The following is a 26,257-nucleotide window of genomic DNA, read 5'->3' as shown; positions in this document are numbered from 1 at the left end:
TTGTTACTCAAAATTCAACTGATTAGCATAAAGCTTTTATACCAAAACCCAACAGAAAACCAGCTCATTTCAAAGAGTGACTTCGAATATACACACATTTTTTAGGGTATTTTGAATTCACAGACATTCACAGCTACATCTGTTATAGCCACTGATGATGTTGTCATCATCTCTGAGTCTCAGTTTCTCATCTGTAAAACAATCTCAAAGGCCCCTCTGGCTCTATCACTGTATGTTCAGAATAAGGATTCCTTATAACCACAAAAGTTCTAAGTAGCAAACAGGTGAGAAAGTAAATGGGAATATGAAATCATCCACTTATTTAGAACATGGCATATGCCCAGCAAGGTGATTCAACCTCCAACATATAAGAGACTATTATAATGTTATGTAACACTCAAGAAACACAACTAGACCAGGAATAACAACCAGCTATGTCATTCAGATATCTACACGTTTCCCCAGCAACAAGCTGTACAGCAGAAAGATCCCTAAATTGGGGTCTGTTGCCAACTTTTTGGATTGTTGACAACAATCATACAAGTCACCTGGTCTCCCTGTGCTTCGGATTCTAATCTATTTAGAGACTGGAACAGATGACTGAAAGAAGTCCCTTCCAATTACAGTAACCTCTCAAGAAAAAGACAAACAAAAAGGGTGCTTAAATGACACTCAATCACGACCAAGAGTTGCTCAGCCTCATGTTCAGTATACTACGTAAGTATATAGAACCATGCAGACTCTTTGTGAACAGATCAGAAATCCATAAAAATTCATTATTACTTCAGATCTGATCATTCCACATTAATGAACACACAGGAGAAAAACTGTTTCAAGGAACTATATGACACACTCATTTTCTTGTACAGCTGCATAGGATATACTCTGAGGTCAAAAAGGAGTGTCCAAAGAAGTAAACTGGTTTCAGGAATCCTACTGCTAGAGGCGGCTCAAGCTGGGTTATTCCGAGCTGCTGTGGAGTCATAGGATTAAAGCAGATGACTGCTCACACAGGATATGTGATGCAACCAACTCAGTACCGTTATGCTCGTGGCTTACATTTTACTTTAGTTTTTTTAAATGATTACTATTATTTTTAATTTAACTTTTTTTATAAACATCTGAAATATTTACATTGTTCCAAAGCCAAATATATAAAAACCAAATTTGTTCAAAGAATATATTAAGGCTTGGAAAGCAGGGCCTCTGGATTTACATCTTAAGTGTATGACCATGGATTGTGACTCCACTGCTCTCAACTTACTTGCCTGTGTCCACACAGTGGTAATAACAGAGCCTCCCTAAGAGGGGCGCTGTGAGGATTCAGTAAGATCACTGTGCCTACTACTGGGCTTGTGAGAGCTCAGTGAACTCTGACCACTATCACCGGCTCTTGGCAGAGGCTCACCACAGTACTGGAGCACAGACGCAGGTCACAAGGTGAATCTGGAGGTGCCATATCACTGGCAAGGTCAGGGAGCCCACCACCGGGACCACGACTCCCATCTTTCAAGCCCAGCAGTACCCCACAGCACTGCTTCTGAGACTTCAGACCCCTTCATGGGCCATCATCACAGACTCCCTATGGCTGGCACAGGAGAAAGAAGAATTTGCTTCCCACCTAGAGAACTTCAAAGGTCTCACCGTATTTAGTGCGTTGAGGGTGGTGTCATCCCGCGAGGCCGCCACACAGCCATCTTCCGTGGAGCCTCCGTCACACATCCCAGCGAAGGCTGCCATGCTCCTGCGGAGACGGGAAGAGAACACAGCAGGGCAGACATTTCAGCCCTTGGTTCTCAGAGTGCAGCTCCAGCCCAGACCAAATATCACCACTATATGCACAATTAAGACAGAGTTCTCAGCCCTGTTTCTGCTCTCATCTTAAAAAAATTTTTTTAAGTTTCTCTGCAGTTCACTCCTTACTCACCAAGAAAAAGAAATGTTATTTTCCTTCTATTCCATTTGTTTCTCTTCCCATGCTTATCAGTACTTAGACTTTAGTTTTGAGGGCGTGAATAATCTAAAACCATCTGCCAGAATGGTCAGCTGGATTATAAACTTTTGAAAGGTCAGTCTCCAGAAAATATGTAAAACTGAATCCTTTGAAATTTTACTTAATCTGCCTCATGCTGTACATTAACCATCTCTAAGCAAACATGGAAGAGGTGAAAAAAACTCTTAGTAGTCACCCCTGCCCTGAAGACCCCATCTCTGCTGTAGCCTCCAAGTTACACTGCTGACCACACAGCAGCCAGAGTTACAATTCCATCACCACCTTGCTTCAACATTTCTGTTGCCTGTTGTTGATACTGCAGTGAGTGAGTCCCAGAAACCCCTGCAGACAAAGGAAGGCCCTGCCTGCACTGTGACATGTCTGGGACAGACGTGAACTTCTCATTTTGTAATTTAGGCATTTTCAGGTTAGCAAGTATTCATATAGGTAAGCCCTCAAAATGTAAAGTTTAGGTCAGATACCAATGAACAGCCATGGAGCAAAGAAATATGGAATGGGATTTTAAGATGCGCTGGATGAGCCAATTACTCAACTGTATTAAGAAGCGCTGATACTAGAATGTGTGACGTACGATGTTTTCTTCCTGAAAAGTTCTAAAATCTGAGTTGGGGCAAACACCAAGGAGGAAAAAAGTGACCTCACCATCAAAAGTTGTGTTTCTCCAGTAAGAAGGAGCAGGGCTCTAGTTACAGAGAGCATAACAAAACGTAAAGCCAGAGAATACCCAATATATAAACACAACTTCAGGGGAAAGGAGAAAGTTTACTGATCACTCATCAATTCAGAAAGCAGGAGGGTGTGGACTCCTATTACCTTGCTGCCCTCAAGTACATGAGGAGGTCACAGTCATTAACGCCAGGCATCCAGACCAGTTCCTCATGCTGGGTCACAGTGTCTCCATCGGGAGAAGGGAATGGTTGCAAGTCGGGCAGTTTGGCCTGTAAGACAGGGATGAAGAAGTCACAATCAAGGCATGTTCAAAGAGCTGCCTGTGCAGGCAGGCCTTGGGGACAGACACAGTAGCTAATTGAGCCTCTTTCTTTCGGCAGTACTGAAATAACTGAAAACTCATGAGTCACTGAAGCTGGCCCATCGCACACTCTGGGATCGTTTTACTGCAGGAGATTTCATAATGGACTTGATCTCTACTTAAGGAACTGCTAACAGTGTCAACGTAAAGTGGTGCCAGCATGGTCCACAGAGTGAAAAAGAAGTGGGCACATGTGAATAAAGAAGTATCAAAACAAAAAATGTTTTGGGAATAAGAGCTCCTTGATAAAGAAGGGAGAACTACACACATCCAATAAAACACGTTTACCTATATATATATATATGTGTATATATATATATATATGTCTCACCTAAGGATGTATACTAAAACAATGAGTGAACTACTCTGCAAACCAATGCTACTTTTAGGAGTCAAGATCAATGAGTCACGTATCAGTAGACATATTAATACAAAAAATCCATAAAGGTAACAACAATAAAATCAGGAGCACTAAATGATGGTGACAGAAATTGAATGAGCAGTGGTTCCAGGAGGAGAGGGCTGCTGGACGAGGGGTAGGCAGGAGCTTCTGAGATGACCCATGTTCTGTGCCTTGAAATGAACTGTCACAGAGGACTGAAGAGTATACCTACGATACAAACAGGTCACTATACATAAAGGACACCTCAATTTAAAAAAATTTTTGGAAGATTTGAAAAATAGTGCTCAACAACCAAGATTCCAAGTCAATTCTGTTAGAAAGGCAAATATTGGGTTGGCCAAAAAGTTTGTTCGAGTGTTTGGCATACTGTTATGGAAAAACTGAAACAAAGATTTTGGCCAACCCAGTATCTCCAGCGTTGTCTCACCCTCCACTACTGGAACCGAGCAAGTATAAACAGGCCTCATGACTGCTCAGAGGCCTATGAAAAGTCACCCATCTGCAAAACACACACATTCTTATTATTTTCTTAAATCAAGAACATGGTCACATTAATTTAATATTTTAAATTAAGAGCTGCAGTTTAAAAGCTCCAGTGTCCACAGAAACAGGCAAAAACTGTAAACGACTGAAGCAGGCAGAGTGTACAGCCAACAAAAATAAAATGAGGGCCTCATGTTTCACTTTAAATGTTCTGCTGTCCACAGTAAACAGAATGCGACATCCCAGTTCAGACTTGCCGCATTCCAAGTACTCAAATCCATCCATGACAACAGCTCCCACTCTGAGCATGCAGGTGTTAGGTGTGAAGGGATCGGGATGAGATGGAGAGAGTCCCGTTTGGAGAACAATGCCATGCAGGAGCGGGAACCAGTGCTCATACATACTCCAGGTTTCCCCAAAGTCCAGAAATCTTGAATTTAATGTGAAAGTTCACGGCTTTAAATGTTTGTTATTCAAGTTTTAAAAACAATTGTGTGGCAAAACTCAACATGAGTCAACCATGCAGCTGGCAGGCTACTGTCTACACACTCTGCTTCACAGTCTACCTCCCAAGCCTCTCACTGTGTATCAGGTGCTGACTGCACCCCCTCAAAATGGTGTGCTTCCTTAATTCAGTACAGAATGGGAGCCACAGTGAGTTCTCCTTAAAATTAAAGCACAACAGCAACTCGTATCAAAAGGTCTCAGACATTTTGTACCAAGCTGTTTCCCTAGCACCACATACAGCAGTTGCAGCAGTAACTCTCAAATAGTTGTTTGTTAAATTGATTTAAAAAAATACTATTGCTGTGGAGAAGAACCAACCGCTCCTAGAGAAAAAGGGACTAGAAATATAATTTGCTTAGAGAAAAGAACATACATGCAGGTGGCTCTGAATCATAGGAAAGATGGCCAACTGTGCTGACAAGAGAAATGCAAATTAATGACACTGAGATACCATTGCTGACCTATCAGACTGACACAGTGCCAAAGTGTGATGAGACACGAGGCTGCGTGTTGGCACTCACATTAAGTTGTCAGCACCAACACAAAATGGTCCAATCTCTATGCAGGGGAACGCTGTAACAGTCTTAGAATTACATGTGCCCTCTAAGCCAGTCATTCCCCCTTCTGGGGATAATATAATATCTCAAAGACAACTGGGCAAAATAAAAATCTCCATGCATAACCTGTTCATCACAGCATTACTTGTAACAGAAATGACTAGAAACAGCACAAACTCCAGATGATGGGGGCTGGAAGAATAAGCTGTTTCTCCCATGCCAAGGGGTCCCAAGAGGTGGCAGAAGAAAATGAGGAGGGGCTTTGCATACTGCAGCAGAGGGAATGCCAAGACAGAGTGCCAGAAGGTAAAAGAAAGGTGGTAGAAGTGTTTATATTATGCTACTGTTCATCTAAGAACAGGGGGTGGGGCAGGATACAAATAAGAATGATAAATCAAAACCTTTAAACACTAATAATTATCTATCAGAGAGGGAAGGAACAGGGAAAGAGGAGACAGGGAAAGAAGGTGAACTTTCTGAACATAATTCATCTGCATGTTTGACTTTGGAGCCATGTATTTTACATAATTACAAAAACAAAGTTTAAAGAAGAACAATCCCCTAAAAACTCTAAAGCAAAATCAAATAAATCCACCTAACTATGTTTTGAGTTTGCTCCTCTCCAAGAATCAATGGAAACAGTGACAGACTTTATTTTCTTGGGCTACAAAATCACTGCAGATGGTGACTGCAGCCATGAAATAAAAAGACGCTTGCTCCTTGGAAGAAAAGCTATGACAAACCTAGACAGCATATTAAAAACCAGAGACATTACTCTACCGACAGTAGGAGGCAAAACTATGGTTTTTTCAGTAGTCATACATATATGGATCTGAGAGTTGGACCATAAAGAAGGCTCAGCACTGAAGAATTGATGCTTTCGAACTGTGGTGTTGGAGAAGACTCTTGAGAGTCCCTTGGACTGCAAGGATATCAAACCAGTCAATCTTAAAGGAAATCAGTCCTGAATATTTACTGAAAGAACCGATGCTGAAGCTGAAGCTCTAATACTTCGGCCATCTGATGTGAACAGCCGACTCACTGGAAAAGATCCTGATACTGGGAAAGATCCTGGCAGGAGGAGAAGGGGACGACAGAGGATGAGATGGTTGGATGGCATCACCGACTTGATGGACATAAGTTTGAGCAAGCTCAGGAAGTTGGTGATGGACAGGGAGGCCTGGCGTGCTGCAGGCAATGGGGTTGCAAAGAGTTGGACATGACTGAGCGACTGAACTGAACTGAGGAATCATTTCAGGTAACATTAAAACATACTAATTTCCCTAAAGAGCTTTAGTGGGATACATTCTACGGCCAAAATAAAAACTGAATGCTAAGCTGTTTCAAATAATCATATTATTTATAGCAGTGTGAGTACCATTATTCTAAGCTGCTATGTAAGCATTACAGGACTAAGGCAAATACATAATTATTTTGATGTCATTTAAAAAAATTGGTTTTCTGACATGGGGAAAAGATACAGATATGAATGATAGAACATTTCATCTATAGGATTAAATATAAGGCCTAGATAAAATTTTGAATTAGTATTAGAAAGAGACCATGCTATATTATCTCTAAAACATAAATAAATTAAGGAAAAAAGAAAAGGGGTGAGGGGGAAGCATATTTCCTAATCTGTTCTGAAAAGGCCTGAAAATAGTATCTATCCCAGTAATAATGAACAGGGCAGCAGCCAACCAAAAAATGTCACTTTCTACTAACCAACCCAGGGACAAAGCCAAGTCTCCTGCGTTACTGGCGGATTCTTTACCATCTGAAGCCCTACACTAAAACAATGAGGGGTCATTACAAAAGTTTCATTCCAAATCTAGGGCAGAGAACATATATAAGAGAACAAAAAAATCACGTCATACTAGGTAATATACTCTAACCAAAGATCATGGGGGTCCAGTGAAAAGGGCACAGAAGACAGCAGGAAAAGGAACCTACTAGCTCCCAAATGGATAATTTAATCTCATCAGTAAGAATAACAACATCTGGTTAGCATGTGAGTAATTTTAAACCCATTGATGACGAATGGAAGTTGTTAGAGAACCAACTGGTAAAAAGAGGGAAAGATACAAGCATTTATCCTGCCTTTCCTATGTGTTTCAGGGAATCAAAAATTGACAAGAGAAAAGTTGATCAGCTAATAAAGGAAGGGATGACAGGATTAGCATATCACCATCTTAAAGTGTGAACCTAACTAACAAGTCCAATTAGACAGTGAATCTACATACAGAAAGTCCCCTATATGTGAATCTTCCAGCTGTAGACTTTCAAAGATGAGAACGTGCATCTGGTTCCAGCAAGGAACCATCCTTCAGCTCTACTGTCTCCCGTCTTCCCCCTCTCCCTCCTCCAGTCAATAACTCTTCTTGCCTCTTCACTTGACACCACATCATATTGCTAGGATGTAATGGCTACCATGGGTCAAGACAGCAATTTTCCCAAGTCTAGATATAGGCACATGACCCACCCATGGCAATAACATGTGGGGACTAATGGAAACCTTCCAGGAAAATCTTCCTTCTACTAAGGGGAAAGGAGAGCAGTGTGTATCCCTTCTCTCCTCTCAACATTTGCTGCATTTTCATTCACTGTAAGAACCACTATTAAATGCATTGAGAAAGAAGAAATGCTGCCAATTAAATTATAATCACACCGCAGGATGTACAATGAAGCTTGACATCAGAGATAATGTGAACGGAAGAAGTTTATCTTAGAATCAAGTTCAGCTCCTGGCCTAAGGAAGAAGGCAGCCCATGGGTATAGCTGAACACCAAATCACAAGAACTGGAGAAGAGTGGAGCGCAGCCTGGTCCTCTCTGACCAGACGTGATGATATGTGAGACCATGAACAGCCGTGTTCAGCCAGAGTGTTCTGGCCCTCTCTGTCAAAGCATCCTACCTGATATAGAGATCAAAAGACAAGATGACAAACAGAACAGCAGAGTCTTAGTAAACTGAATAAAACATGGAAGAGCACAGGTCATGACTCAACAAGCTTCCAGCTTACAAAACATCTTAATCACTTTGAATTTTATGAAGGAAATGGGGTTTTTAAAAAGCTAAATGAAAGCATTAAGTGAAGTGAAAGTCATTCAGTCGTGTCCGACTCTTTGCAACCCCATGGACTATATAGTCCATGGAATTCTCCAGGCCACGATACTGGAGTGGGTAGCCTTTCCCTTCTCCAGGGATCCTCCCAACCCAGGGAGCGAACCCAGGACTCACGCATTACAGGCGGATTCTTTATCAGCTGAGCCCCCAGGGAAGCCCACAGTGACCAAATGTTCACTGACAGATCAACAACCATATATACAGTGAACAATTCAGCCATAAAAAGAAATCAAATCCTGACATATGCTCCAATGTGGGAGCTCCCTGAAGACCTTATGCTAAGAAAACAAGCCAGACACAGGAGGGCTAATGCTGGCTGATTCCACTGATATGGTATCTATAGCTGTCAGATTTGTGGACACACAAAGGAGAAGGGAGGTTGCCACAGAATGAGGGGAGGGGAGAATGAGGAGTTACTGTTTAATGGGAACTGAGTTTCAGATTGGGAAGCCGAATAGGTTCTGCGGATTGGCTGCACAATGATGTGAAGGTATTTATAGGCACTGAACCATTCGCTTTATAGAGGTCAGAATGGTTAATTTTAGATTGTATATACTTTACCATAATTTTTTTAAAGTATGTGGTTGTCTTTAAAAAATAAATCTCTTCATTTATATAAAATTCCAAATAGCATAAAAACAGTTCTAAGTTTCTGCTCAAAAGAATAAAGGACCAGATGAATAATAAGAAATAAAAACCTATTAAAGAAGTTACTAAAATTCACTTTACCTGATGGCTAGGACCAACACGAATTTCTCCCTGGGTACTGTTCAGCCTCCTGTCATGAAAAGAGCACATCAGGTTAGCAGAGCATAGTTCTGACATAAATAAGCACATGTTTTCAAGAGGCAGAACACAGGAAGAATTAGCTTCCCCACTATTTGTAATGTTGCCTGCACATATACACTCCCGCCCCAACCCCACATGCAACATTTTTCTTCTAAAAGCCCTTTTACTGCAGCTTCCTGCCTTGAGTTTCTATACCATCCTCCTTTCACCCCACAGAGAGATGGACATTCCTATAGTACAAATCACAATCCATGTGTCTTCTTTTCAAAATATTTCAGGGTGCCCTACTATAAACTTAATTAAAATATAAACAAGACAGTTTATGATTCCTAGTGTACACACTGGGTCATTCATTCATTCTCTCATTCAACAAATATTTTTTAAGTACCTACTGCAAGACAGGAACTGTCCTGGGTATTGGGGATAAAGCAGTGAAAATAACAATATTCCTGGCTTACGGGAACTTTCATTCTAATTTGGATTAAAAAGCAAAAGAACAAATAATAGGTCAGGTGTTGATATGGGTCACGGGACTAAAGGGGTGGTTAAGAATGAGCTTTTACAGTTCCTTATACAGGGCAGTCAGAATAGGCCTTTTTAACAAAGTGAAGTGGAGCAGAGATGTTCAGGGATGTGCGGGCATGAGCCCAGCAGGTCCAGGAGGTGATGGACCGTCTCCCTCCCATGACATTCTCACTGCATCTGCTGCACTCGCCCTCCCTGGTGCCAAATCCAAACCGCCCAGGCTCCTTCAGAAAACCAGCATTTCACCGAAACCTTGCTTTATCTCCTCCCATGTCACCTCACACATCCTAGAAGTGTGGGGTATCTTCCCCTTTTCATTCCTGGAAATATTCACTGAAGGTCTTTTCATGCCAGGCCCTCACAGGGCATGCAGGGTGTATACACTGTGGATGAAGAAATGCAGGCCCCGCCTCCCAGAGTTCCGTTACCCTTGACTTCTTCCCATCACGGCTATCTGTTGACTCTCTCGGGAAAACCCTCTCCCTGCCCAGTGATACATCCTGAGTCTTACAGTCACCTGTGAGCTTTCACTAGTGGGCAGAGACGTCTTTTCTGCAGCGAGGGCTGCTCGATGACTATCTGCTGACTTGGACTAAGCTGAAGAGCAGAACAGCCAAGACCAAAAAGCAAGCCCAGTCTCTGGCTTTTCTCCCATGAATCTGATACCTCCACCACCCCCGCACATGCGGATGCACACACACACACCATTGGTTTTGAAGCTATAAAATGAATTTTGGAAAAACTTATTTCTTTCAGGTCCAGCACTTCCTTCAATCTGATAATTTTTCTCATGAAGTCTTATTTTGGCAAAGAGGGCAGCAAGTATGAGCTGAGAGAAGACCAGAGAGAAGACCAACAAAAATAAAGTGGTCTGATCCTTAAGATCATTACAATCCACAATCCGTCTACCTAGGGAGGCAGCAGGTGTGCCCCAGACACCAGAACAGGTCCAATCACTATGTTCATAAGCCCAATTCATTTCAGAACGGTAGAAATGCTCAGGGGAGTGATCAAAATTAGGCAGGCTTCAAGAAGGGGAGAGAGCCCTAAAGGAGATGAGGAGCCCAAAATCAGGGCAGAGGCGGATTCCCAAGTGGGACCAAAACCCCGCTGAGGCAGGAAACTGAAAAAGAGGGACAGAGGCAGGGTGGGAGAAAGGCTGGCATGAGGGGCTGCCTTTAACTCACTAGCCACCCGAGATGCAGAGCTGACGTCTCAGGGGTTTTACGTAGGATCACAAACAGCTGTTTTAGAAAGCACGTAGAGGAGCCACAAAGGCCATGAGGCTATTTTAATCTGAGTACTTCTTTTAAAAAAAAAAGGCAGTCAGTGTTACCTACCATTTCTGTTTTATAACTAGCTAAAAGCAAAAACTCATTGCCAAAAGCTCTCTCCTCTATTTCTAAATACTTTCCAAAGGCTTGCCTGCCTAGAAGCAGGTCTGGCCCAAATGTATCATCTCCGAAAATTTCAGCCACAGCCCACATAGCAACGTGTGCCCCACAGCTCAACTTTCAGGTTCTTCTAGAAGGTCTATGTTGGGCCAGGGTTCTCAAGTGGTTGGTTATGGAAGCATCTTCCCATCACTGCCACACACTGCTAAGTCCTGGATAATTTCAGGACAAACAATCCTGGTTCATTTTTATTTCAAAGGTGGGGGTTTTTTTTTTGCTTTTTTCTTTTAGTTAATAAACCAGAACTATCATATTTAGCTCAAAACTGTGCCACAGGGACTTCCCTCGTGGTCCAGCAGTTAAGACTTCGCCTTCCAACACAGGGGTTGTGGCCTGGATCCCTGGTCAGGCGGCTAAGATCCCACATGCCTCACAGCCAAAAAACCAAAGCATAAAACAGAAGCAACATTGTAACAAGTTCAATAAAGACTTTAAAAATCAGATTAGATCAGTCGCTCAGTCGTGTCCGACTCTTTGCAACCCCATGAATCGCAGCACGCCAGGCCTCCCTGTCCATCACCAACTCCCGGAGTTCACTGAGACTCACGTCCATTGAGTCAGTGATGCCATCCAGCCATCTCATCCTGACTTTAAAAATGGTCTACATCAAAAATCTTAAAGAAAAAAAAAAGAACTGCGTCACAATAACTGAAAGTGAAAGTCGCTCAGTCGAGTCTGACTCTTGGCAACCCCATAGACAATAACATGTCAGGCTCCTCAGTCCATGGAATTCTTCAGGCCAGAATACCGGAGTGGGTAGCTGTTTCTTTCTCCAGGGAATCTTCTCAACCCAGGGATCATATCCAGGTCTCCCACATTGCAGGCGGATTCTTTACAGTCTCAGCCACCAGGGAAGCCCATGAATACTGCAGTGGGTAGCTCTCCCCTTCTCCAGCGGATCTTTACAACCCAGGAATTGAACCAGGGTCCCCTGCATTGCAGGAAGGATTCTTTACCAGCTGAGCTACCGAGGAAATCCCCAATACTAAAACCCCACAAATACTTCATAAAAAACTCCTTATGTCCCACTTATTTGTATAAAAATAGGAGACTAATAACTGTTAATACTGCTAATAATGACACAAAGTGAGAAAAATAATGTTGGGAAATGTTGGGAAAGCCAAAATGAGAAGTCAGTTTCTCTCTTTTATATCAACGAAGGGTACGTATTAATGAGTGGACTGAAAAGCACAAAATAAAGCAAAGAATCCTTTAAAATTAAAAATCAGTTTTTACAAAAAAGTGTTTATAACATGCAATTTTTAAACATTAGGGATTCCCAGCAAGAGACACAACAAAGTTGTATTTGAGCAAGATTAGGATCCAAGGTAAACAGACAATACAATGGCATGAGCCTACCATCTCCAGGAACTCACAGATAGAGAATAAATTGCAGAAATATTTTTAAGTCCAAGAGAAAAAGAGGTAGATAGTGATATACGCTACTAAAGAAAACTGGATGCAACTAACACAAAAACTGTCAGAATATGAACTAAAATGAAGAGAAAAAGTAGGCTTCCTCCTGGGAAACTGCCAATATTCAGCTAGATCTGGAATCCCCCGAACATCTCAGTCCTTCCTTCTCCCAATAGCAGCCATGCTCTATGTTCAAAGGTCCTCGGCTGCCACCTCCCTGCCCGACTGCTCCTTCTGAGGTTCCCACCTCATGCCAGCAGGCGACATTCTGCCATGACTAATGGACATCTACCTCCACCCATTCTGGGACTGTCTAGTACAGAAACTGAGATTTCATCCCTTTTCTGTATTCTCCCAGTATCGAATACAGTACCTGTCTGGCACTACTACTCATTCAAGGCAAATGGGAAATTCCTTGGTTACATGAGTATTTCTACACTGCTAGAATGCACAATTGATAAAAATCACCAGAATTATTTAAATGCAATATCAACAGCCTGTAGAAAACATTCAGTCATCTTATGCTGACTACTACATTTTTCCTTTTACTTAATACAGCAAATCTCAAACTTTCTGGTTTTAGGTAATCTTTTAATTCTAAAGTTATTGAAGTCTTAAGGAAGCTATATTTTTGAGAAGTTTCAAAATATTTACTTATTTTAATGTAACAACAGGCTCATGACATAATATAACACATTCTTATGAAAAACAATATTATTTAAACAAAAAAAACAATGAAAATAGAGGCACTGTTTTACATTCTCACAGATCTCCTTAAGATGTGACTTTATAGGAGACAGCTAGATTCTTGTATCTGCTTCCATATTCAGTCTGCTGCAATGAGTTCTGATTAAAGTATATGAAAAAAAATAAAACTAACCTCACACAGATTACATAACCAAGAAAGGAAAGACCATTTGACTAGTCTTTTTGATAATTATGGATATTCTTTTTGATACTACACCAAAACTCAACATGAGATTGTTTCCTAAAGGTCTTTTGCACAGTGTTACTCTAAAACCTTATCAATGAATTTTTGGACTTTTGTACGTTAAAATCTTATTGGTCTTTGATGGATTTTCCACTCATGATTTTGTCATGCACTTGTTAGATAGAAAATAGTCGTTCAAGAAGCTCTAATACTTTTGCCACATGATGAGAAGATCTGACTCACTGGAAAAGAGCCTAATACTGGGAAAGACTGAGGGCAAGAGAAGGGGATAACAGAGGATGAGATGGTTGGATAGCATCATGGACTCAACGGACATGAGTTTGTGCAATCTCTGGGAGACAGTGAAGGACAGGGAAGCCTGGTGTGCTGCAGTCCATGAGGTCGCAAAGAGTCAAACACGATTTAGCGACTGAACAACAAAGAGGTTTGCAGATCTTCCAAATATTAATAGTTTTTTTAAAATCACATTCATTAGTATTACCATACATCTTGTAAGAAAAGTCTGTTAATGTATAGAAGCTGTTAAGCTCAGAGTGGTGGGTAAAACTTTTTCCAAATTCTATTTATTACTTGAAAGCTCCAATCTTGCATTGGGAAAACAGCTGTTTTCCTTAAAATGGCAGGCTCACCAAGATCTTTATCAAGAAAATGTCCACGAAGCACCCAAGTGAGTATCCACAGTCTATCAGTTATTCTTTCAAATAAAAATGGTGTTCCATGAAAGAAGTAGCTAGTTAAGTTTTGGACTGAAACAAACCGAGTCTGCTGGTATGCACCTTCTGGTCTTTCATGTTGCTTCCCATTTCATCACAAGGAACTCAAGGGCAGGATCTGATAAAAGTAATAATGGGGCCCACAAACCAGCTGTGAGAAGCACTGTTATTCATATCATACATTATGAAATTCAGAAAATTCTGGGGCCTAACTAATTACGAAGATTGAGTTGTTTCCTGTTTTGTATTACCTGTTACCCTGTTCGCTTACACTTCTTCACTCCAGCCCATCAATGTGAAATATTATACTTTTGTTGAAAAAAAGAGATGTTCACACATATAACTTGATTAAGAACTCTGACACTGTTACACAGAGAAATTCACAGGAAGAGAATGGACACTGCATCCATATTAATGGAAAACAAAGTAAAGTCTGCAGCCACTTTCTGAAGTCATGGGGACTGGGATTAACTTGAGTGTAGAAAAACAGATGCTTTTGAATTAGGGTGCTGGACAAGGCTCTTGATAATCTCCTGGACTGCAAGGAGATCAACCCTGAATATTCACTGGAAGGACTGATGATGAAGGTGAAGCTCCAATACTTTGGCCACCAGATGGGAAGAGCCAACTCACTGGAAAACACCCTAACACTGGAAAGATTGAAGGCTTAAGGAGAGGGGGCCGGCAGAGAATGAGATGGTTAGAGAGCATCACGACTCAATGGACATGAACCTAAGAAAACTCTGGGAGATAGTGCTTGAAAGCAGAGTTTGGCAGGCTGCAGTCCATGGGGTTATGAAGAGTCAGATATGACTTAGCAACTTACCAACGGATCAATAAGAACAAGACTGTCCAATGAATGTTCACTGAAATAAATTCTTAAAAATATGCTGGTGGCTAAAATTTAAAAGGGCCCTAATTGAGAAAATGACAGGTTAATCCTTCAATAAGCAACAATAGCTAATATATAAGTAGTAAATCTCACACGTAGGTGATGGATACTCCATATGCAATAAGAAACCAAAGATGGAAGTCATATCCCAGGATAATGCAAGATATATCGATGTACATCTTTACCCTTGCCTCAGGGTTTCCCCTCATATTACCTTAAATTTAGGTATCTTATACTTGTATACCCCTTCACAGATCACTGCTTTGTCATGGCAAAGGGGTTTGCATAACTCAATGAAGATATGGACCATGCTGTGTAGGGCCAGCAAAAATGAACAGGTCACAGTGGAGAATTCTGACAAAAAGTGGTCCACTGGAGGAGGGAACAGCAAACCACTCCAGTATACTTACTGTGAGACCCTCATGAACTGTATAAAAGGACAAAAAGATATGACGCTGAAAGATGAGTCCCCCAGGTCTGACGGTGTCCAATATGCTACTGGGGAAGAGCAGAGGAGAACTAGTAATAGCTCCAGAAAGAATGAAGCAGCTAGGCCAAAGTGGAAACAATGCTCAGTGTGGATGTGTCTGATGATGAAAGAGAGATCCAATGCTGCAAAGAACAGTATTGGATAGGAACCTGGATTGTTAGGTCCATGAATCAAGGTAAACTGGAAGTGGTGAAGCAGGAGATGGTAAGAATAAATACCAACATCTTAGGAATCAGTGAACTAAAATGGACGGGAATGGGAGAATTTAATTCAGATGACCATTATATCTACTACTGTGGGTAAGAATCCCATAGAAGAAATGGAGTAGTCCTCATAATCAACAAGAGAGTCCAAAATGCAGTATCCGGGTACAGCCTCAAAAATGAGAGAATGATCTCGGTTTGTGTTTCAAGGCAAGCCATTAAATGAACGAATACTCATTGGAGGAACTGATGCTGAAGCTGAAACTCCAGTATTTTGGTCATCCAATGTGAACAGGTAACTCACTGGAAAAGTCCCTGATGCTGGGAAAGATTGAGGGCAGAAGGAGAAGAGAGAGTCAGAGGATGAGATGACTGAATAGCATCACTGATGCAGTGGACATGAACTTGGGCAAACTTTGGGAAATGGTGAGGGACAAAGAGGCCTGGTGTGCTACAGTCCATGGGGTCACAAAGAGTTGGACACGACCAGGTGACTGAACAACATACTTGTATGACAAATACAAGCGAAATAATAACACTAGTTACTACTCACTAAGTGCTCTCTATGCCAGGCACGGCTTTCCTGGTGGCTCAGTGGTAAAGAATCCACCTACCAATGCACAAGAATGTGGGTTTGATCCCCAGGATGGGACGATTCCCCTGGAGACGGAAATGGCAACCCACTCCAGTATTCTTGGCTGGGAAATCCCATGAACAGAGGAGCCCAGTAGGCTACAGTCCATGGGGTCACAAATAGTCAAACACGACTTACAGACTAAACAAACATAACAACAATGCCAGGTATACATTATTTCATTATTCCTTGACAACTCTATGAGGCAGTATCCTGACTTAATAGATAATAGTAATGGTAGTAATTGTAACATCGATAAAGAAACTAACATACACAATGAACACTTTCAATGTACCAGGAATTTTGAGCTCAGCAAATTTCAGACATTGTCTTATCTAACCTTAAGGATGATGACCCTACACAGTAGGTGCTATTACTACCTGTCCAGATAAGGAAACTGAAGCAAAGAGAGTTTATAACTTGCCCATGATTACACAAGTAACAGGTTGGAAAAACCAGGATTCAAATTCAAGTTTAGCTGATTACAAAGTTAGAGCTCCACATTCCATATGGCAGAGTGATTAAGTTACTGAACCAATATTACACAACTAATTAAAAACAGAATTACTATTACCTTTCCATACTTCAGTTCTATGTTCATTTCCAGTATCAAAGTAAGACAAAAATCAAAAAGCTTTTCTTAAATCTACAAATCATGTTAAAAGTGAAAAATCCATCAAAGTTCAACTTACATAACATTGTCAAAATTGCAAAATCATAGAGATGGTTGCCAGGTGTTGGGAATGGTGGGAGGAGAAAGGAAGGAGTGGAATCTTTGTGATGACAGAACAGATCCTGATTAGGACTGTGGTGACACAAAGCTATACCTGCGATGAGATGTGACAGAACTGTACACATACTGTACCAACATCCCAGGCCTGGGTTCTGATGCTGCACTGGAGTTCTATACATACCTACTGGGGATGTGAGTGAAAGGTACATGGGAACACTCTTCCTGCTGCTGCTAAGTCACTTCAGTCGTGTCCGACTCTGTGCGACCCCATAGATGGCAGCCCACGAGGCTCCCCCGTCCCTGGGATTCTCCAGGCAAGAACACTGGAGTGGGTTGCCATTTCCTCCTCCAATGCATAAAAGTGAAAAGTGAAAGTGACGCTCAGTCATATCCGACTCTTAGCGACCCCATGGACTGCAGCCTACCAAGTTCCTCCATCCATGGGATTTTCCAGGCAAGAGTACTGGAGTGGGGTGCCATTGCCTTCTCTGACACTCTTCCTATAAAACTAAAAAATTAAAAGTTGTTTTAAAGCAAAACAAGAGGTTAACTGAATGGTGCATCACAGATAGACTACGGATAAGAAAGAAAGCCAGACATGAAAAAGTTGAACAAATGACAAATAGAGCCCCTCGGAAGAGAATGTAGAGGGACTTTCCTGGTGGTCCAGTGGCTAAGACTCTGCATTCTCAATGCAGGCGGCCCAGGTTCAATCCCTGGTTAGGGAACGATATTACACGTGCCACAACTAAGATCCAGTGCAGCCAAATAAATAAATATTTTAAAAATAAATTTTTAAAAATATACTCCAAACAGCTGAAAAAATTACTGAAGAAATAATGCCATAGTTAATAAGCAATGAGATTCATATTCCTTTTTTCTTTGTAATTTACTAGAGATATCTGGTGTGGGGTCATCCTTTTTGAGACATACTTAGCTGTGAAGCACACTACAAAAAAAAAAAAAAAAAAAATTCACCATCCTCACCAGAAAGGAAGTATTTCTCTGTGCCACTAATGTAAATAATATACATATTTCAAAACAGTTGAGTTTAATCCCCATTATTCTACACATCTTTGCTCTGGAATATGAAAAAATAGTCCCATAAGCCAAATTACAACAATAATGGTAAGTCATTGTGTTTAGTCCTTGAGTTTAAAAAAATAGAAAGAAATTCATTGTATATGAAATCTGACACAAAAGAAACTGATGTAACAAAGCAGTGTCCATGGCAACTACAACTTAATATTTCAGTCCTCTTCAGCTGCAGTGGATTAAATAAAATGACAAGATGTTCCCTTTGAAAAGTAACCTGTTACCATGGAAACGTTTTAGTCTAAGAAGTAAACAGGGAATGGACAGAAAGGAGCAGGGAGCCTGCGACTGAATATCAAACAGGGAGAAGCATCTATGCAGAAGAGATGAGGCAGGGGTGCCTGGCCAGATGCAGGAAGCTCCTTGAGAAGAGCACGCTGGCTGTAAAAAAAGAGCAGCCAGGACAACACCACGCCTTGCCCCCAAGAGAGGGATGCAGTGAGGAAGGCCAAGGTCTGTGAATGTTTGCTTAAGACCCCCAAATATCTCTATGTGATCATGGTGACTGCTTAAGACAAGAATCTGCATCTACAGGGAAAGAAGAGGGACAAGGATCTGCAGTCATGGGGAGAAGACACAAGCTGGCAGAACAGAGGCCTTTGACAGGCAGCCTTCGTGGCTACTTTCCATCACAATCCATACCCAGAATATAATGCATGGCCTCCCCCTGGCACATTCCCCAGAGGCTGGGACCAGTAACTCTCAAGTCAGACCCTGCTCTGTGGCTGGTGCTGTGAATGAATGAAATCACAGTGCCATCTTCTTTTATCCATCCTTCATATCAGAATGCTCGGACAGTAGATCATTCTCATCTTTTCTGGAGGGTGTCAAGCTGAACAGGAAGACTGACATGAAATCAACAGAAAGAAGACTAGAATCTCTAGCTACTAGCTCATTCAGAAAGTGACGACAGAGATAGACTATGGGTCCAGAATGAAATACATCAAATTTTAGGAAATCAAAAGACAATTTACCAGAATCACTTCTTCTCAGAAAGGTGGCAGGCAGGACTGAAAAAGGACTGATAAGAAGGAAGACTACAACAGCATGGTGGGTGTCTCAGATTTCTTCAGCATGAACACATATTTCTAAAGCAGTCTTTCCAATAAGTCTGAAATTTCTTTGAAGTCTGACATAGTTTCTTTTAAAAAAAATGTAAATTTTATATTCTTGTTGTTGTTTTTGTTGTTGTTCAGTTGCTACCTCATGTCTGACTCTTTGCTGCCCTGAAGACTGCAGCACGCCAAGTTTCCCCGTCCTTCACCATCTCCCAGAGTTTGCTCAAACTCATGACCATTGTGTTGATGATGCCATCCAACCATCTCATCCTCTGCCAATCCCTTCTCCTTCTGCCCTCAATCTTTCCCAGCATCAGGATCTTTTCCAATGAGTTGGCTCTTCACGTCAGATGGTCAAAGTATTGGAGCTTCAGCTTCAGTATCAATCCTTCCAATGAACATTCAGGGTGGATTTCCTTTAGGATTGACTGGTTGGATCTCCTTGCAGTCCAAGAGACTCTCAAGAGTCTTCTCCAGCACCACAATTTGAAAACATCAATTCTTCAGTGCTCAGTCTTCTTTATGTCCAACTCTCACATCTGTACACAACTACTGAAAAAACCATAGCTTTGACTGCTGCTGCTGCTAAGTCGCTTCAGTCGTGTTGGACTCTGTGCGACCCCATAGACGGCAGCCCACCAGGCTCACTGTCCCTGGGATTCTCCAGGCAAGAACACTGTAGTGGGTTGCCATTTCCTTCTCCAATGCATCAAAGTGAAAAGTGAATTTTGAAGTCACTCAGTTATGTCCAACTCTCCACAACCCCATGGACTGCAGCCCACCAGGCTCCTCCGTCCATGGGATTTTCCAGGCAAGAGTGCTGGAGTGGGGTGCCATAGACAGACCTTTTTTGGCAAAGTGATGTCTGCTTTTTAATACTCTGTCTAGGTTTGTCACTTTTTTCACTCTCCTCTTTCACCTTCATTTATATTCTACTCCATAACATATTACCATTCAGTGTAAGATCCAAAAATGTGAGTAAAATCATTGTGCTCTGCATGTCCCCAGGATGCCCCATGATTTGAGCGCCCTCACTGCCCGGAGCGAAGACTTGTTAGACACACCTGAGTCCAGATGCCTGGGTGCTGGGGGGAGTACAGACTTTAGAGTCAAATGAAGCTGGACTGAAATTTCACTATCAAGGTTCTGTCAGCTCTAAGTGTAATCTTGAGGACACAATTCAATCTCTCTGAGCCCATCTCTGAAATCAAATTCATAAAGGCTACTTTGCAAGGCTGCTATGAAAATGAAAGATGATCCATGAAAAGAAGTTGATACATGTCTGTCATACGGGAGTCAGGACTATTATTAGCTGCAAGCACTGGCAAGAGTGAGAAAGGGAGACAGTTCCTTTATTAGGGGTTCCCAAAGCATCACTGACCTCTCCCTCAGTCTCTGTCACAGTCAGGATTTTATATTTCACTTGTGTAATTATTTCTCTCGATGGCTATCCTGACTGAAAGCACCATGTGGGTAGGAACCAAGTCTGATTTTAGCTCAACTACTACTTTCCAGAGCCTTTGGCAGTCACTAAATTTCATTTTATTAGAAATTTTATTAAATAAAACTTTATTAAATATTTACTTTATGTAAAATTAAAAATTTATTTTAATAAGTGACTCCAATATTTTAACTCAACTATCATTTAGCCATGAAAGTGCAAGTGTTAGTTGCTTGTTGTGTTTGATTTTTTGTAACCCCATGGACTATATAGTCCACCAGGCTCCTCTATCCATGGGATTCTTCAGGCAAGAATACCTGAATGGGTAGCCATTTCCTTCTGCAGTGGATATTCCTGACCCAGGGATTGAACCTGTCTCTAGGCAGATTCTTTACTGTCTGAGCCACTAGGGGAGCCCTAATTTAGCCACTAAATAGCAACTCAGTGCTTCACTGAAAGTTAAAATTCATTTGTGAGAGTATACTCCCCTCCCAAGCAAATTAATCTAAGACAGGCTTGATAAACTTTCCAGAAGGAAAAAAAAATCAGGATTCATTCAAAGTAAATTAGTCAACATTTGGAAGAGTTAACATTTCCAATCCATACACAAATGCAAAGGTCAAGACAGGAATTCATTAAAATCCAGAACCATAGTATTTGAAATTTTCTCTGATGGAAGCTTCCTAAAAGGCCCCCGATCCTAGCCTTCTAGCTGAACAGAAGAAACCAAGGTGGAAGAGATAAAGGTGCTCTTTTGAGGGGTCCCAGTGAGTTAACTACAAAGGACCTCAAGCTGCTCTTTTTTAATAGATTCCCCGTAAATATAATTTGAAATCTAGAACCGAGAATTTAGGCACTAGCTAAGGGAATAAGAAGAATTTCCATGCTGATAACAAGATGCAGTAAATATGGCCTCCACACAATAATATGAATTATCAGGAAAAAACTGGTAAAAAAAATTTTTTAAATAACATGTGAGACAGTGCTACATTCAAAATGGATAACCAATAAGGATCTACTGTATAGCATAAGAAACTCTACTCAAATGTTGGGTAGTAGGCTGGATGGGAGGGGAGTTTGGGGGAAAATGGATAACATATATATGTAGAGCTGAGTCCTTTCCCTGCACATCTGAAACTACCTCAACATTGTTCATCAGTTATACCCCAAGACAAAGTAAAAAGTTTAAAGTCTGGGGGGAAAAAAAGGGATCAGAATACTAAGAAATGGGAAAAACATAATCCCAGAATAGTATCAGTTTTTTTTAATGGAATAAACTTAGAGAAAAAAAAAAAATGAGTGAGAAAGGATCTAGTTTCAAATCACTACCAAGACCTTGTTCTACTGTCTAAAGTTCTTATTTGTCTGTTCCATCCCCCATCCCCCACCAGGCGGCATATCTGTCCACAGCATGTGACTCCACCCTACCTCAGGCTCCTCGTGGGTTTTACTGTCATCACCTGCTATGATGATGTGAAGGAAACAGTTGTAAGGACCACACTCAACATACACTCAACACAAACATACATACATATATACATACATACACACACACACACACACAACACAACACACACATGGCAGTTCAGAAAACAACTTTATTTTAAAATCCCACCATAATTTATAATGAGTAGTATTCAAAGATTAAGCCTATTTCCTGATCAAAAATGTTGCTGGCTTTCCATACACTGATATCAACCTATAATATGTAGGAACAGAGTGTCCCCAGAAAAAGAGAGACTTCGGACCAAAGAAAGTGTGTCTACAACACCCATCTGAATGTCTCTCTCTTCCTCCTGGGAAGTCTCTAGAAAATGCTGTTTTTTTAGAAAAGGACCACCCCCTTGCTCCTGGCCACTGCAGTGGTGTGAATTTGGGGAGGGAGAGGCGACAGTGTTGGCGACCCAAGTATTAGCCTACACATGCTCCTCCCTCTCCATTAGAGAAAATGGTCAGAAAAGAACACTGCGTACTACTGCATGCGCCAAATGCTACATGACATGGAAGTAGAGCCTTTTTTAAAACTTTGAGAAAAACATTAACACCTAAAGAGCCTGGCCAAACATATTGGTCATTAATTTAATTACCATAATTGCTAACACAATTCCTAAGATGGTCTTAATCTAACATATTGACCAACAACTACAGATATTGTTAAGCTAACCACACCTACACAAGATTGGAGACTTGAACTTTGAATTAATAACAAAAATACACTGAGCAATTATGTGTCAAGCATTTTCATATGGCTTGCTTCCAATCTTTATAACAACTGTGAGGAATATTTACCCCCATCACCCATGAGAAAACAGAAGTTCAGTTTGACAAATGTCACTTACTAAGTAGAATTTGAACCATATCATTCAGCTCCAGATGGAGTTTTCTCTCTTACCACAGATGCCACTCATTTAATTCAGCATATTCATGCCAGAGGCCCATCTCAGGCACTCTACAGTCCAGTAAGGGAGACAATCAATCAAAGAGCCACAAGCAATGTATAGTTCAGAGAACTCTGATAGAAAGTCCAATTATCCCAACTGAATTAAAATGGACTTTTTTAGTTTAAATCCAAAGTTTCACAGAGCTTAAAGAGATTCAATTCATTTTCTTTCAGATTTGCTTTAAAGATATATTCAAGAACCTGACTCCTTGCCTGCCACAAACTGCTGAAGGCAGATGACCATCAGTTTGGGAGGAGATTCACAAACACATGCATAATTTCAAATCTCCCTTTTGCCCATACTGTTCTTTTTACTCTGTCAGACATGATGTTTTACATCTTTAGAATGAATGTTTTTCTGTTTGAAGGACAACTCAGTTCAGTAATGACCAAAATATAAAATGAAAAATTAATTCAGAAGGAAAAAGGATCAGGACCAACAAATGACTGAAGACTCACAGACACAGTAGATATTAGGTCGCAGGTGTCAGGTTCTTTTGATTAATTCTTAGGCTAACACAACAGAATCTAGCAAGTGGTCAAGGGCAGCAATCTATCGTAAGCAGATTCTCAGGCTCTGCAAAATTTATGTTGACAGAGGAACACTTTGAATGTAAGGATCAACCTCAGACTCTGATTCAAGATGCTGACGTGATGACAAGAAAAGCTAGTAACATGGTAATATTTGGGGGAGCTTTTACTTTCACGTTCTTCTGGAAACATACGGTGTCTTCCCCAGCATCCCTGATATGCAGCAGGACAGGAACAGTAAGTCACAATGCAACTCACCAGCCTCCTTTCCAAGTCCACACCACCCAGGGCTGAGACAATATTCCCAACAAGGGACCACTCCCCATGTGCTGCACCTTCACCCCCACCTCCACCACCACCAGACAAGCCTCAGAGCAGAAGGTAGCTGGTCAGCAAGTAATCTCCCAAAAGTATTTTCCCAAGACGGGAACATGTGGCACAAATGCACAGCACGTAAAACAGTGCTCTAATGACTTACTTCAGTGGACTGGAAACAGAAATTCAACTGTTAACAATAGAGGGTCCGCACAGATCCCAGTAGTTACTACAAGACCTCGTGGTCTAATGAGCTGGCCACACTCGAGCTCCACAGACCAGCGGCCAGCCGAGTGAGAGGACCCAGCCAGAGGTGGTCTGGCTACCCCTATAGCTTCTTGTACACATCTGATCTGCCGAAGGTAAAAAAAAATTTAAGGAGAATTAAACAACCTATGACAGAAAGGCAGTTTTCTTAACAAGTGTTCCTCTAACTCAAACAGTAGATTTTCTGAAATGAGGCAGAAACTTGAGTCCTGCAGGGCTCCCACATGTGAAAGCAAGGCTGAAACATCCAGCTCCTCCAGACTCAAGAATGGAAGACTCCACACTCACAGGAGAGGTGAGAATGGAAGAGTAGAGGTGCTTCTAAAAGAACTGAAAGACAGCAAATTCCAGAAGCAGTGCTACCTGGGATGGGGAAAGGTCAAACTGGCCATCAGCCCCCAATTACCAAAAGCAATGACAGCCCTCAAAGGAATGGGAAAAGAGTTAAAAACGGCAGGTAATTGCAATAACCTTAAATCATCCCTGTGTAATTCACCTCCTTAATCACAACCCCAAAGTGAAACTGCTAGGAGCCAGGTTATACCTCAATAATATTTTTGTTGACTGGAACGTACTGTCAGCCTTCCTAACCTACCATCCAAACCAGGGCCTCCTCATATAGGTATTAACCATGCACAGCTCCGCGCTCACACAGGAGGAGCTCACAGGGAGAATTCCTCTGTCACTGAGGTACAGGACACTCTTCCGGTCCTGTGAGAGTCTCTCATCTGCACAGTCTTCTCTGTCGTATGCTTCCTGTCATCCTCACAAAGGCACAAAACTTAAGTGTCACTTCAAAATTTTTTCCAACTTCTATCAGAAGGAAAAAGAGAAGAAACAAAAAGGGACAATTGATAAAATTCAAAAACTTCTTATCTACTTGGGTCAGAATTCAACTTGTCCTGTATCTGCTTATCATGACTAGCTCCCTAAGTCAACAACGGTGAGAGCCATCCACCTGAGCCTGGCCTGCCAATAGGCTCAAAAAGCACAAAAAGCACAGCCGCTCCTCAGAGGAAAGGCTGGTGCCCAGGGCCGTCAAAGAGGGAGCACAAGGCCCGGCCTTGTCGACGCTTCCACCTTCTCAGGCAGTGACTCCTCCTGTCACTCCTTTCCTACAGAATTCGAAAGTCACATGACAAAATACACATACAGGACAAATGCCATCTTTTCCGAAAACAAAGATTACAAACAAAAAACCTGGAACCTCAATATCTAACACAAACGTCACTGAATATCATTTTTTTTTAATTGCCAAGAAATTTTCCACCAGCTCCAAAAGAAAGAATGGATTGCTTCCTTTGGAAGCAACAGAAAATACCATGCCATAACCATTAATTTCTTTAAAAATCCATTTTAAGCTGATACTGTTGCAACCACAATCTAAAACCTGCATATGTCAAAATGTATGCACTATTTCAGACTTTGGGAAAAGATCGCAAGAATTATAATTTGCTCTGGCAAACAGGCTCTCAATCAAAACAAGTTCCACCCACCTTCAAAGCAACCAATAGCTGCCCACCTACTACCCTCCCTAAAACATCCAAACAGAACGGCTCTTGGGCCCAGGCGTCCCCCCAGCCACACACAGCCTGGCAGCCTGCAGGTCTGCTCTGCAGGTGCCGAAGGTGAACGGGCTCTGCAGCAGGGACCCAGTGAGGCTTGCTTTAAATCGGCACCAGAGAGGAAGGGGTGAGGGAAAGGGGAAGAGGACAGAGATCTACGACACTCTACATCTGCTTCGTGCATCTCTGAGCAGACCCCACTCTCAGCTCTGATCTCACACACTGCTCTACCACCTACACGGCCAGCCGGGGCTGAATGCAAGGCTCTCAGAAACATGCACTAGGAATGATGAGATGATTCATACACATCCTCAGAAGTGAGAGACGACAGCCGAAACCATCACACTCCTTCCGGGAGGCCAGAGAGAGAACGCCTACCTGCAGGGGCTGAACGGATCATCCATGACTAAGAGAGGCTCTGGTGAGTCTAGCTGTGTCCCTGCACCTCCACTTACTGTGGAAACTCTGCCCTTTTCTACTCTCACAACTCAAAATGGAGGCACATGCGGTCTGAGAGCCCTCGCGGAGCTCGCACTGAGCTTGTGCTATGACCTAAGCCTTCACGCAGAACGCAGAAACTTCCCCCTCACACTGACAGGACTGAGCATGTGCTGTGACCCTCCC

At 41.8% G+C, this 26,257-nt stretch overlaps 1 protein-coding gene across 1 annotated transcript in view; it reads right to left on the bottom strand.

Annotated features, from left to right (window-relative positions):
- The window catches only part of RERE (arginine-glutamic acid dipeptide (RE) repeats), a 304,726-nt gene that overhangs the window by 118,259 nt on the left and 160,210 nt on the right, over positions 1–26,257 (bottom strand). Inside the window, exons 8-10 of the mRNA XM_010850194.1 lie at positions 8,850–8,898; positions 2,828–2,952; positions 1,645–1,744 (exon numbers count right to left, since the gene is read on the bottom strand). Of these exons, the coding sequence (XP_010848496.1) occupies positions 1,645–1,744; positions 2,828–2,952; positions 8,850–8,898 (274 nt within the window). The remainder of the gene's footprint in view (positions 1–1,644; positions 1,745–2,827; positions 2,953–8,849; positions 8,899–26,257) is intronic.

This window comes from Bison bison, unplaced genomic scaffold (genome assembly GCF_000754665.1).
Source record: "Bison bison bison isolate TAMUID 2011002044 unplaced genomic scaffold, Bison_UMD1.0 scf7180017864289, whole genome shotgun sequence".
NCBI lineage: Eukaryota > Metazoa > Chordata > Mammalia > Artiodactyla > Bovidae > Bison > Bison bison.
This window is presented reverse-complemented; position numbering and strand designations above follow the sequence as displayed.